The sequence below is a fragment of the Spermophilus citellus genome, assembly GCF_964194105.1.
Source record: "Spermophilus citellus genome assembly, contig: SCAFFOLD_232, whole genome shotgun sequence".
In the NCBI taxonomy this organism is placed as follows: Eukaryota; Metazoa; Chordata; class Mammalia; order Rodentia; family Sciuridae; genus Spermophilus; species Spermophilus citellus.
Genome location: NW_027672780.1, coordinates 173,349 through 186,055, shown reverse-complemented (window position 1 = coordinate 186,055; position 12,707 = coordinate 173,349). Strand labels below are relative to the sequence as shown.

Here is a 12,707-nt window from a genome sequence, read left to right as displayed (position 1 = left end):
CAATGAGCATCACCACAAAGGAACCAATTTGTAGCTTCTTCTAGTGTAGAGAAAATATGTATGTCATGTGTAGTTTTATCCTCTAATGCATTGCCCAAACTAAGGGCTCCAGGCAATCTTGTATGTGCCCTGATATGTCCTATAAAGAATGGATCTTTTCTGTCCCAGATTAGACTTTGTATAGTTTAAAGCAAAGAGAAAACAGTAGAGGAAGGGGAAATCCTACCAGAAACTTCAAGGGATACTATAGCATTAACTAAGTTGGAGCCTCATCCCACATGATGGAGATTAGGGCCTACTTTTTATTTTATTAGATGCAGGGTCTCTGGTTTTATTCCCAGGTCCTTGATCCATTAAAAGAAACCTGAAATGGAAAAAAAAAGTGAGGAGGGGGGATTTTGGCTGCAGGATATTCATTCATTGGTTGGTTTTCTGTTGTTTTGTTTTTGGCATTAGTATGGAACCCAGGGGTGCTTAACCTCTGAGCCCCAGTCGCAGCCCTTTTCATATTTTTTTTTAGAGACAAGGCCTCACTGAGTTGCCTAGGGCCTCACTAAGTTGCTGAGGCTGGCCTCCAACTTTTGATCCTCCTGCCTCATTCTCCCATGCTTCTGGAATAACAGTTATTCACCACCCCACCTGGATTCATTCAGGTATTTAATATAAAAGGGTTATTTAGGAATGCTTTTATACTTACATAAAATTTACCAAAACAGCAGAGAAAATTCCTAAATATCCTCCCCCTGGGAAGGAGAAATCCATCCTCGATTTTACAAATTTAGCATTACTGTGTGCATTGGAATGCTAGAGCTGTCAGATCAGAATACCACAGACTGAGTGCTCAAAAGTTCAGAAATTCATGATGAATGTTTCTTAGATTTGCTTCCTCCTGTGACCTCTCTTCTTGACTTGAAGATGGCCACTTGGGGTTGTATCCTTTTCTGGTCTCCCCTCTGAGCACTGTCTGAATCCAAATCTTACAAGGAAGTGAGTCACACCATTTTAGGACAAAGCCCTGTGAACTCGTGTGAACGTACCATAACTATATTGGTAAAGGTTCTGCCTTCCAATGTTACCTCTGTATCAAGGTCTGAGAGTTAGGACTTAAATGTAGGAAGTTTGAGAGTACATGAGCCAGACTGTGACACTGGGTGCCAAACCAAGATCTGACATCAAACACTACCCCTAACAAATAAGAGTTCTTTTTTGAATTTCACAATTTTTATGTGTGGGTCATTTATTCATATGCACATAGGAAAGTAAAGTCCCATTCATTCTACTGTCTTCTATATTCAGATTGGCCCTCCCTTTCCTTCATTCCCCTTTGACAAATCCAATGTACTTCCATTCTTTCCTACCCCCCACTTATTGTGAGATAGCATCCGCATACTAAAGAAAGCATTTAGCCTTTAGTTTGGGGGATAGAATAACTCCCATTAGCATGACAGTCCCCCATTCCATCCACTGACTGGCAATGCATATCACTCCTCTTTGTTTGGGTATATTCCATGGTGTGTATTTAGCACATTTTTTTCACCCATTCATCTGGTGAAGGACACCTGTGTTGGTTCCACAGTGAGCTATTGTGAATTCAGCTGCTGTGAACATTGATGTGCCTGCATCACTATAGTATGCTGATTTTAAATCCACGTGGTGGTTTCATTCCTAGTTTCCTGAGCAATCTCCACCCTGATTTCCAGAGTGGTTGCACCACTTTGCAGTCCCACAGCCATGGATGAGTGCAACATTTCCCCCACATCCTCACCAACACTTATTGTGACTTCTATTCTTTATGATTGCCTTTCTTACCTGCATGAGATTAAATCTCGGTATAGTTTTAGTTTGCATTTCTCTAATTGCTAGAAAAAATAAAATACTCAAGAAATATTGAGCATTTTCCCTATATTTGTTGACCATTGGTATTTCTCTCTCTATGAAGTGTCTGATAGTCCTCTTTGCCCATTTATGGATTGGGTTATTTGTTTCTGTGGTGTTCAGTTTTTTGAGTTATATACTGGAGATTAGTGCTCTGTCTGAGATGTGGGTGGCAAAGATGTTCTCCCATTCTGTAAACCCTCTCTCCCCATTCTTGATCATTTCTCTTGCTGTAAAGAAGCTTTTGAGTTTGGTTTCATGCCATTTATTTACTCTTGATTGAACATTTTGTGCTTTAGCAGTTTTATTGAGGAAGTTGGTTCCTAAGCCAACATGAGGTACATTGGGGTCTCTGGGTCTCTGGTCTAATGCCTAAGTTCTTGATCCATTTAGAGTTGGGTTTTGTGCAGGTTTAGAGACAAGTGTTTAATTGCATGTGGCTACATGTGGATTTCCAGTTTTCCCCACTCCATTTTTGTGAGAGGTTATCATTTCTCCAATGTTTGTTTTCAGTGCCTTTGTCTAGTATGAAATCACTGTATTTCTGTGGATTCTTCTCTGTGTCTTCTGTTCTTACCATTGGTCTACCTGTCTGCTTGGTGCCCATACACCATGCAGTTTTTGATACTGTAGCTCTGTAGTATAATATAAAGTCTGGTATTGTGGTGTTTCCTGTTTATTTTTCTTGCTAAGGATTGGCTTGGCTATTCTGGGCCTCTTGTTTTTCCAAATTAATGTTATGACTGATTATTTCTATTCCTATGGAAAATGTTACTGGGATTTTAATAGGAACTGCATTCAATCTGTGTAGCACTTGTGGTAGTATGGCCATTTTGACAATGTTAATTCTGCCTCTCTAAGATCATGGAAGATCTTTCCATCTCCTTAGGTCTTCTTCAATTTTATTTTTTAGAATTCTGTGTTTTCCTTGTAGAAGTCTTTTATCTCTTTTGTTTGATTGATTCCCAAATATATATATATATATATATATATATATATATATATATATATATATATATATATATATATATATATATATATTGAGGCTACTGTGAATGGGGTAGTTTTCCTAATTTCTTTTTCAGTCAATACATCACTGATGTATTAGTATGCAATTGAATTATAGGTGTTGATTTTACATCCCACTACTTTGCTAAATTCATTTGTGAGTTCTAGAAGTTTTCTAGTGGAGATTTTTGGTTTCTCTAAATATAGAATCATGTCATCAGCAAATAAAGATAGTTTGAGTTCTTCTTTTTCTCTTCATGTCCCTTTAATTTCTTTCTTCTATTTACTTGCCCTGGCTAGAGTTTCCAGATGATGTTGAATAAGAAGTGGTGAAACAGGGCATCCTTATCTTGTACAAGTATTTCAAGAGAATATGCTTTCAATCATTCCATTTAGGATGATGTTGACATAGGGTTTAGCATATATAGCTTTTACAATACATGTTCCTTACATCCCTGGTTCTTCTAGAATTTTGAACATGAATACTTGCTGTACTTTATCAAAGTTTTTTCTGCATCTATTCAGATAGTATGATTCTTGTCTCTAAGTCTGTTGATGTGATGTATTACATTTATTGATTTCCATTACGTTGAAACAAACTTGCATTTTTTAGATGAACCCCTCTTGATCATAGGGCACTAGATTTTTAAAACGATTTTGTAGGCATTTTGCCAGAATTTTATTAAGAATTTTTGCATCTAAGGTCATCAGGGTTATTGGTCTGAGGTTTCTTTTCTTGATGTGTCTTTGTCTGGTTTTGGTATCAGGGTGATACCAGCTTGTAGAATGAGTTTGAAAAGGTTCCCTCCTCTTCTATTGCATGGAATGATTTGAGAAGTGTTGGTGTTAGTTCTTCTTTGAAAGTCTCATAGAATTGGCTGATTCCTATCAGAATTCAAAGATGTTAATCAGTTATGATTTGTATTTTCAGTCATTTGGGTTTATTTTTGCCTTTTAACGTGAAATACTTTGTTCTTCCCTCCCATTTTTTAAAAAAAAATTATTGTTGGTTGTTCAAAACATTACAAAGCTCCTGACATATCATATTTCACACTTTAATTCAAGTGGGTTATGAACTCCCATTTTTACCCCATATACAGATTGAAGAATCACATCAGTTACACATCCACTGATTTACCTATTGCCATACCAGTGTCTGTTGTATTCTGCTGCTTTTCCTATCCTCTACTATCCCCCCTCCCCTCCCCTTCCCCTCCCATCTTCTCTCTCTACCCCATCTACTGTAATTCATTTCTCCCCCTTGTTTTTTCCCTTTCCTCTTGTATGTAATTTTGAATAACCATGAGGGTCTCCTTCCATTTCCATGCAATTTCCCTTCTCTCTCTCTTTCCCTCCCCCCCTCTCATCACTGTTTTATGGTGATCTTCTCATGCTCTTCCTCCCTATTATGTTCTTATTTGCTCTTCTTATATCAAAGATGACATTTGGCATTTGTTTTTTAGGGATTGGCTAGCTTCACTTAGCACAATCTGCTCTCGTGCCATCCATTTCCCTGCAAATTCCATGATTTTGTCATTTTTTAGTGCAGAGTAATACTCCATTGTGTATAAATGCCACATTTTTTTCATTCATTCATCTATTGAATGGCATCTGGGTTGGTTCCACAGTCTAGCTATTGTGAATTTTGCTGCTATGAACATCATTGTAGCAGTATCCCTATAATATGCTCTTTTAAGGTCTTTAGGGAATAGTACAAGAAGGGGAATAGCTGGGTCAAATGGTGGTTCCATTCCCAGCTTTCCAAGGAATCTTCATAATGCTTTCCAAATTGGCCGCACCAATTTGCAGTCCCACCAGAAATGTACAAGTGTACTCTTTTCCCCACATCCTCGCCAGCACTTGTTGTTGTTTGACTTCATAATGGCTGCAAATCTTACTGGAGTGAGATAGTATCTTAGGGTGGTTTTGATTTGCATTTCTCAGACTGCTAGAGATGGTGAGCATTTTTTCATGTATTTGTTGATTGATTGTATGTCCTCCTCTGAGAAGTGTCTGTTCAGGTCCTTGGCCCATTTTTTGTTTGGGTTATTTGTTATCTTATTGTTTAGTTTTTTGAGTTCTTTGTATACTCTGGATATTAGGGCTCTATCTGAAGTGTGGGGAGTAAAAATTTGTTCCCAAAATGTAGGCTCCCTATTTACCTCTCTTATTGTTTCTCTTGCTGAGAAAAAAACATTTTTAGTTTAAGTAAGACCCATTTGTTGATTCTTGTTATTAACTCTTGTGCTATGGGTGTCCTATTAATGAATTTGGAGCCTGACCCCACAATATGTAGATTGGAGCCAACTTTTTCTTCTATCAGACACAGAGTCTCTGATTTGATATCAAGCTCCTTGATCCATTTTGTGTTAACTTTTGTGCATGGCTAGAGGAGGGGATTCAGTTTCATTTTGTTGCATATGGATTTCCAGTTTTCCCATCACCATTTGTTGAAGATGCTATCCTTCCTCCATTGCATGCTTTTAGCCCTTTTATCAAATATAAGATAGTTGTAACTTTGTGGATTAGTCTCTGTGTCCTCTATTCTGTACCATTGGTCCACCCGCCTGTTTTGGTACCAGTACCATGCTGTTTTTGTCACTATTGCTCTGTAATATAGTTTGAAATCTGGTATCGCTATACCACCTGATTTACACTTCCTGCTTAGAGTTTCTTTTGCTATTCTGGGTCTTTTATTTTTCCATATGAATTTCATGATTGCTTTATCTATTTCTACAAGAAATGCCATTGGGATTTTGATTGGCATTGCATTAAACCTATAGAGAACTTTTGGTAATATCGCCATTTTGATGATGTTAGTTCTGCCTATCCATGAACAGGGTATATTTTTCCATCTTCTCAGATCTTCTTCTCTTTCTCTCTTTAGGGTTCTGTAGTTTTCATTGTATAAATCTTTCACCTCTTTTGTTAGGTTGATTCCCACCTATTTTATTTTATTTTTTTAGGATATTGTTCATGGAGTGGTTTTCCTCGTTTTCATTTCAGAAGATTTGTCGCTGATACACAGGAATGCCTTTTATTTTTGCGTGTTGATTTTATATCCTGCCACTTTGCTGAATTCATTTATAAGCTCTAGTAGTTTCTTTCTACACCCTTTTGGGTCTGTTAGATATAGGATCATATCATCCGCAAATAGTGACAATTTAAGTTCTTCTTTTCCTACTTTTATGCCTTTAATTTCTTTTCTCTGTCTAATTGCTCTGGGTAGTATTTCAAGATCTAAATTGAATAGAAGTGGTGAGAAAGGGCATCCCTATCTTGTTCCAGATTTTAGAGGAATGCCTTCAATTTTTCTCCATTCAGAATGATGCTAGCCCGAGGCTTAGCATAGATAGCTTTTACAATGTTGAGGTAAGTTCCTGTTATCCCTAGTTTTTCTAGTGTTTTGAACATAAAGGGATGTTTTGAACATTTTCGAATGCTTTTTCTGCATCTATCGAGATGATAATGTGGTTCTTATCTTTAAGTCTATTGATGTGGTGAATAGCATTTATTGATTTTCATATATTGAACCCACCTTGCATCCCAGAGATGAATCCTACTTGATCGTGATGCACAATTTTTTTGATATGCTTTTGTGTCTGATTCACCAGGATTATATTGAGGATTTTTGCATCTAAGTTCATTAGAGATATTGGTGTGTAGTTTTCTTTCTTTGAAGTGTCTTTGTCTGGTTTCAGGATCAGGGTGATGTTGACCTCATAGAATGAATTTGGAAGAGCTCCTTCTTTTTCTATTTTTTGAAATAGCTTGAAAAATATTGGTATTAATTCTTCTTTGAAGGTTTTGTAAAACTACTCTGTATACCCATCCGGTCCTTGGCTTCTTTTGGTTGGTAGTCTTTTGATGGCTTTTTCTATTTCCTCCTTTGTCATTGGTCTGTTTAATTGTGTGTATCCTCCTGACTCTGTCTGGGCAGATCATATGACTTAAGAAATTTACTGATATCTTCACTATCTTCTATTTTATTGGAATATAGCATTTCAAAATGCTTTCTAATTATCTTCTGTATTTCTGTAGTGTCTGTTGTGATATTGCCTTTTTCATCCCGTATGTTAGTAATTTGAATTATCTCTCTTCTTCTCTTCGTTAGCATGGCTAAGGGTCTGTTGATCTTATTTATTTCTTCGAAGAACCATCTTTTAGTTTTATCAATTTTTTCAATGTTTTTTTTTGTTTCAATTTCGTTGGTTTCTGCTCTGATTTTAATTATTTCTTGTTTTCTACTACATTTGCTGTTGTTTTGCTCTTCCTTTTCTAGGGTTTTGAGATGAAGTGTTTTATTTTTTGTTTTTATATTTTTTTGAGGAATGACCTCCAGGTGATGAATTTCCCTCTTAAAACTGCTTTCATTGTGTCCCATAGATTCCGGTATGTTGTGTCTGCATTTTCATTTATCTATAAGAATTTTTTCTTATTTTCTCCTTTATGTCTTCTGTAACCCATTGATCATTCAGTAACATATTGTTCATTTTCCAGGTGATGCAGGATTTTTCCTTCCTTCTTTTATCATTGATTTCCAGTTTCATTCCATTATGATCAGATAAGATGCATGGTATTATCTCCACCCTTTATATTTACTAAGAGTTGCCCTATGGCATAATATATGGTCTATCTTTTTGAAGGATCCATGTGCTGCTGAGAAGAACGTGTATCCATTTGATTATGGTTGATATAGTCTATATATTTTGGTTAAGTCTAGGTTATTAATTGTTTTATTGAGTTCTATAGTTTCTTTATTCAGCTTTTGTCTGGTGGATCTGTCCAATGGAGAGAGCAGTGAGTTGAAGTCACCCATAATTATTGTGTTGTGGTCTATTTGACTCTCAAACTTGAGGAGAGTTTGTTTTATGAACATTGCAGCACCATTGTTTGGTGCATACATATTGATAATTGTTATGTCTTGTTGGTGGATGGTTCCTTTTAACAGTATATAGTGGCCTTCTTTATCCCTTTTGATTAACTTAGGTTTGAAGTTGATTTTATTCAATATGAGTATGGCCACTCCTGCTTGCTTCCAAGGACCATGTGAGTGGTAGGATTTTTCCCAGCCTTTCACTTTCAACCTGTGTATGTCTTTTCCTATCATATGAGTCTCCTGAAGGCAGCATATTGTTGGATTTGTTTTCTTAATCCAGGTTACTAGCCTTTGTCTCTTGATTGGTGAATTTAAGCCATTAACGTTTAAGGTTACTATTGATATATTGTTTGTACTTCCAGACATGCTTATTTATTTATTTATTTTAATATGGCTCGTTTTTCCTTTTTGGTTATATTTTTTGTCCTTCTCTTTACTGGGTTACCTCCCAATGTTAGTTTTGGGTGCTGTTTTTCAATTCCTCTTCTTGTAGTGTTTTGCTCAGAATGCCTTGCAGTGCTGGTTTTCTGACTGCAAATTCTTTTAACTTTTGTTTATCGTGAAATATTTTAATTTCATTGTCAAATCTGAAGCTTAATTTTGCTGAATACAATATTCTTGATTGGAATTTATTATTTTTCAGCTTTTGAAATACATTGTTTCAGGATCTTCTTGCTTTCAAAATCTGTGATGAAAAATCAGCCGTTAACCTAATTGGTTTACCCCTGAATGTAATCTGCCTCCTTTCTCTCGTAGCTTTTAATATTCTCTCATTGTTCTCTATGTTGGATATCTTCATAATTATGTTTCTTGGAGTTGGTCTATTAGGGTTTTGTATGTTTGGAGTCCTGTAGGCTTCCAGGATTTGGCAATCCATTCCATCTTTCATATCTGGGAAGTTTTCTAGGATTCTTTCATTTAATAGGTTGTTCATTCCTTTGGTTTGAATCTCTATACCTTCTTCTATCCCGATGACTCTCAAGTTTTTTTTTTTTTTTTTAGAACATCCCATATTTCTTGGATAGATTACTGGTGACTTTTTAGCATCCTTTCTGTGTTGACTATATTCTTCTCAAGTTGATACACTTTGTCTTCATTATCTGATGCTCTGACTTCTATTTGATCTAGTCTATTTGTAATATTCTCGTTTGAGTTTTTAATTTGGTTTATGGTTTCCTCCATTTCTAGGATTACTGTTTGATTTTTTTTTAAATCTCTATCTCCTGGTATAGGTCATTCTTTGCCATTTGAATTTGCCTATTTAATTCATTTTTAAAGTATACTTTCATTGTTTGTACTTGCTGCCTAAAGTATTCTCTAAGATTCCGTTCCATGTGAGTTAGGTGTGCCTTGAGTTCTTTCTCTGTCCATTTTTCTGAAGCCTCTAGGTTCTCCTGTGAATTTAAGCTTTCCTGCATTGTTTGTAATCCTTTTTTCCCTTGTTTTTTCATGGTCCTCACGTTGCTTTCCAACTCTGTTTGACTGCTGTGTTTCTGTTTTCTTCTTTAAATTTGTTTTGGTTTTCATAGTTCCAATATCTCTCCTTTGTGTTGGGAGACAATATTTAGCGATGTTGTGTTTAATTGTGCTTTACGGTAAATTCATTAGTTTCATTAGAGGCCTACAGAATTTGATGGCATGTATAGAATTGAGGTTTGAACTTAGGATTTTATGATGAGGTCGGGCGCTTTGATGGTATGGAGGTTAGTATATTTTAGCTTCTTTGGGGGGTTGCTCAAATGCAGGCAGATATTAACAAGGAATAGACAGGAGTACTTGGGGGTAGTTAAGGGCTTAGTCGGACTATGGACTGATTCGTAGTATTCATCTATTTGCATTTAGTAAGTTGTACATAATCTGGGTGGTCGTGCTTAAGAGGAAAGATGGGGAAAAAGTGAGGAAGCAAACCAAGAAAGAGGGAGAGAGGAAAGAAAGAAAAAAGAATAGAAAAGAAAAGGAAATGATAATAAAAAAATAATAAAACGCAGTAAAATAGAAATTACATTAAAAAATAATAGTACAATTGTAGAAAAGAAAAAAATAAAATTAAAAAAAAAATTTAAAAAAAATTAAAAGAAAAAAGGACACTGTTAGGCTTCTATTTTCTTCCCTTCCAGCAGGTGGTGCTGTGCCTTCCGGGCCAAGATTTTGTCCTCCATCTATAGGAAACAGTCCGTATGAGGCCGCTTCCTCCTCCCCCCACTGGTGTCTCTCAAAACCTGTTAGCTTAGGTTAATTCCTGGTTTCTAGTCCCCTGGCTTCTCCTGTCAGCCAGGTCTACCCCCGTGTGGTACCTCTCGGCAGTTCAAACTACACTCTGGGCCTGCAGTTTCCTGGATGTGGAGTGCAGCTTTTGGGAACCGGCACCTTATTGTTTTGATTTTCTCTGCTAGCCCCTCCTCCTAGAGCTGGCGAAACAGGTTTTGTTTTCACCGCTGGTGGGAGGGAGGAGTTGGGGGTCAGGTGCCTTTGCCTTTCCCCCATGCCTCTACTTACATTCACTCTGTTAATCACACCCCTGGAAAGCCAGGGAGAGATTTTATGTGATTTCCCCGTTGTATGGAAAATGGTTTTAATGTCACAGACCTGTTCTATCACTGAATGAGATGTGATCAGTCGAAAACTGGCGATGGTGATGTCAGCTCTCCAAGATGGTGGCCGCTGGCTTCCTTGGTGGTCTGACCGGTGTGGAGGACAGGATTGGACCGCTTCCTTCCCCTGTCTCAAACCCAGAATTCAGCACTGAGCACAGTGAGGGCACAGCCTGAAGGCACCCACAGAATCAGCAGCGCCGTATCTCTGCGTTTCTAGCTCGCCGTTTCCCGGCGAGCGCCGCAGTCTAGCAGCGGGGCAAGTTGCTGAATAAGCAGCTTGAATCTCTGTGCAGACAAATTGCTCGCGGTTGAGCCGAAGAAACCGATCCTCAGGCGATGGAAATCCTTCCTCTAGGTTTTGGTGCACCCCAATTTTGCTGGAAATTCCTAACAAGTTAGCTTTTGGCCGTTCTAACTTGTCATTCACCCGCACAGTGACACGGTACACGGGGGTGATGCACTCCATCCACCGCCATCTTCCAAGTCCTCATTGAGTTATTTCTAAGACACGTGCCATCATTCCACTTACCCCAATCTGCTTTGACAGTAACCACAAGAAACTATCAAATTGTTGTGTTTATTAATAAATAAATTAAATTAATCAAATAGAGAACTCATGTTTGTTTTGGTCATTTAATAGTAAGGTAGTTGACTAAATTTGTTCTGGAGTAAAGCACCTGCAAACTTCTAGTTGTTCTTAGTGTAATCACACAGGATGAGCTCAATTTCCAGTTAACACATTGTGACCACCTGTGTGAAATGTTGTCTAAATGTTGTCTATGAAGGAATCTCCTTAGTGACCCCATGCCCAGAGGGTGGGAGTGGGGGCTGGCCCTAGGCATTTCTTTTTTTTTTAATATTTATTTTTTAGTTCTCGGCGAACACAACATCTTTGTTGGTATGTCGTGCTGAGGATCGAACCCGGGCCGCACACATCCCAGGCGAGCACGCAACCGCTTGAGCCACATCCCCAGCCCCCTAGGCATTTCTTTAAGTATGGAACAATAGACTTTCAGAGGAAACAAGACATCAGTAAATACCATGTTGCCTATATTAACCTTGTAGGTACAGGGAGCCACTGTAGTTGGCAGAATCTCTCTCAAATGCTTAGTTTCATGATTCCTGCATTTTTCTACTCATCACCTTTCTTTTCTAAAGATACGTACTATCAGAAGTGCTTATATTAGCTCTGTACCACACAGGACGTTTCCAGGACATGTAATAGAGGTGCAACCATTAAAGAAGTTAGGAGTGATTTGGGAGCCTGTCTTACTTCCTGTGAACTCACCAAAGGAAGGGTATAAATCACTATAATGTTTGCCTTCTGAGTAGCCAATTTCTAGTGTTGGAATGGGTGTAAGAAACTGAGTGCAGTAAAGATTTGATGGACCAAATCGTGGAATTAATCAGGAGGCCAGGCAATCATGTGAACATCATGCATGTTGAGTGCAGATTTCTCATGCTGTCAATCTTTCCTGGCCTCCACTATACATTTGTGGGATATTTTAGATCTCAATGACCTTTGAGGATGTGGCTGTGAACTTCACCAAGGAGGAGTGGGCTTTTCTGGATGCTTCCCAGAAGAACTTTTACAGAGATGTGATGCTGGAAATCCTCAGAAACCTGGCTTCTATAGGTAACAATGATGGTTTTAAAATTAATCAAATCGAGAACTCATGTTTATTTTGGTCATTTATGTAGAAGGTGAAAAGGAAATCAGTTGATGAATTATTGAAGCATAAATGGCACCTACAATTTGGCAATGCATTTCTAGCTCCTAAATATTCATAAAGATTGTTATGTTCTCTCATTTTAGGAAACAAGTGGGAAGACAAGACCACTGAAGATCAGATTGAAAACTCTGGAAGCAACCTAAGGTAACTCTACTCACAAGAGGAATTTGTGAGGGAATCTGAGAACTGTCATATAATTTTTAAAGCAAACCAACCGAAGAAGTATGCATAATTTGAAATGTATTTATTCTTATAATATTTTTTACCAGAAATATGTACTTATCTGTGACAGGTATTCAGTCTTTTCAAAGTATTTGACATGCAAAAAGTACTATGAAATTGCATATGTGAATATGACTATGTGAATAATAGCCATAGAGAAGCTGTGTTGCAAAGGATTGTTTCCTTTCAATCTCTTTATTTTCAGGCAACTTTAACAAGTCAGAAAATCTAGCCTTTACATGATGTTGGTAGAAATGTAAAACCTATAAATAAATAGAAAACTGTGAATGAGTTAGGTATCAATTATGTGCTGGTCACTTCTTCTTCAAAGAAGTCCTATGGTAAACTTCAAACTTTCCCCACAGAATAGTGGAAACCTTCAAATCAATTCCAATT

At 37.4% G+C, this 12,707-nt stretch overlaps 1 protein-coding gene across 1 annotated transcript in view; it reads left to right on the top strand.

Moving 5' to 3' along the window:
* The window catches only part of LOC308640630 (zinc finger protein 124-like), a gene marked incomplete at its 3' end in the record, with an annotated part of 304,682 nt that overhangs the window by 262,004 nt on the left and 29,971 nt on the right, over positions 1–12,707 (top strand). Inside the window, exons 2-3 of the mRNA XM_081312451.1 lie at positions 11,866–11,992; positions 12,173–12,233. Coding sequence (XP_081168577.1) covers positions 11,866–11,992; positions 12,173–12,233 — 188 coding nt within the window. The remainder of the gene's footprint in view (positions 1–11,865; positions 11,993–12,172; positions 12,234–12,707) is intronic.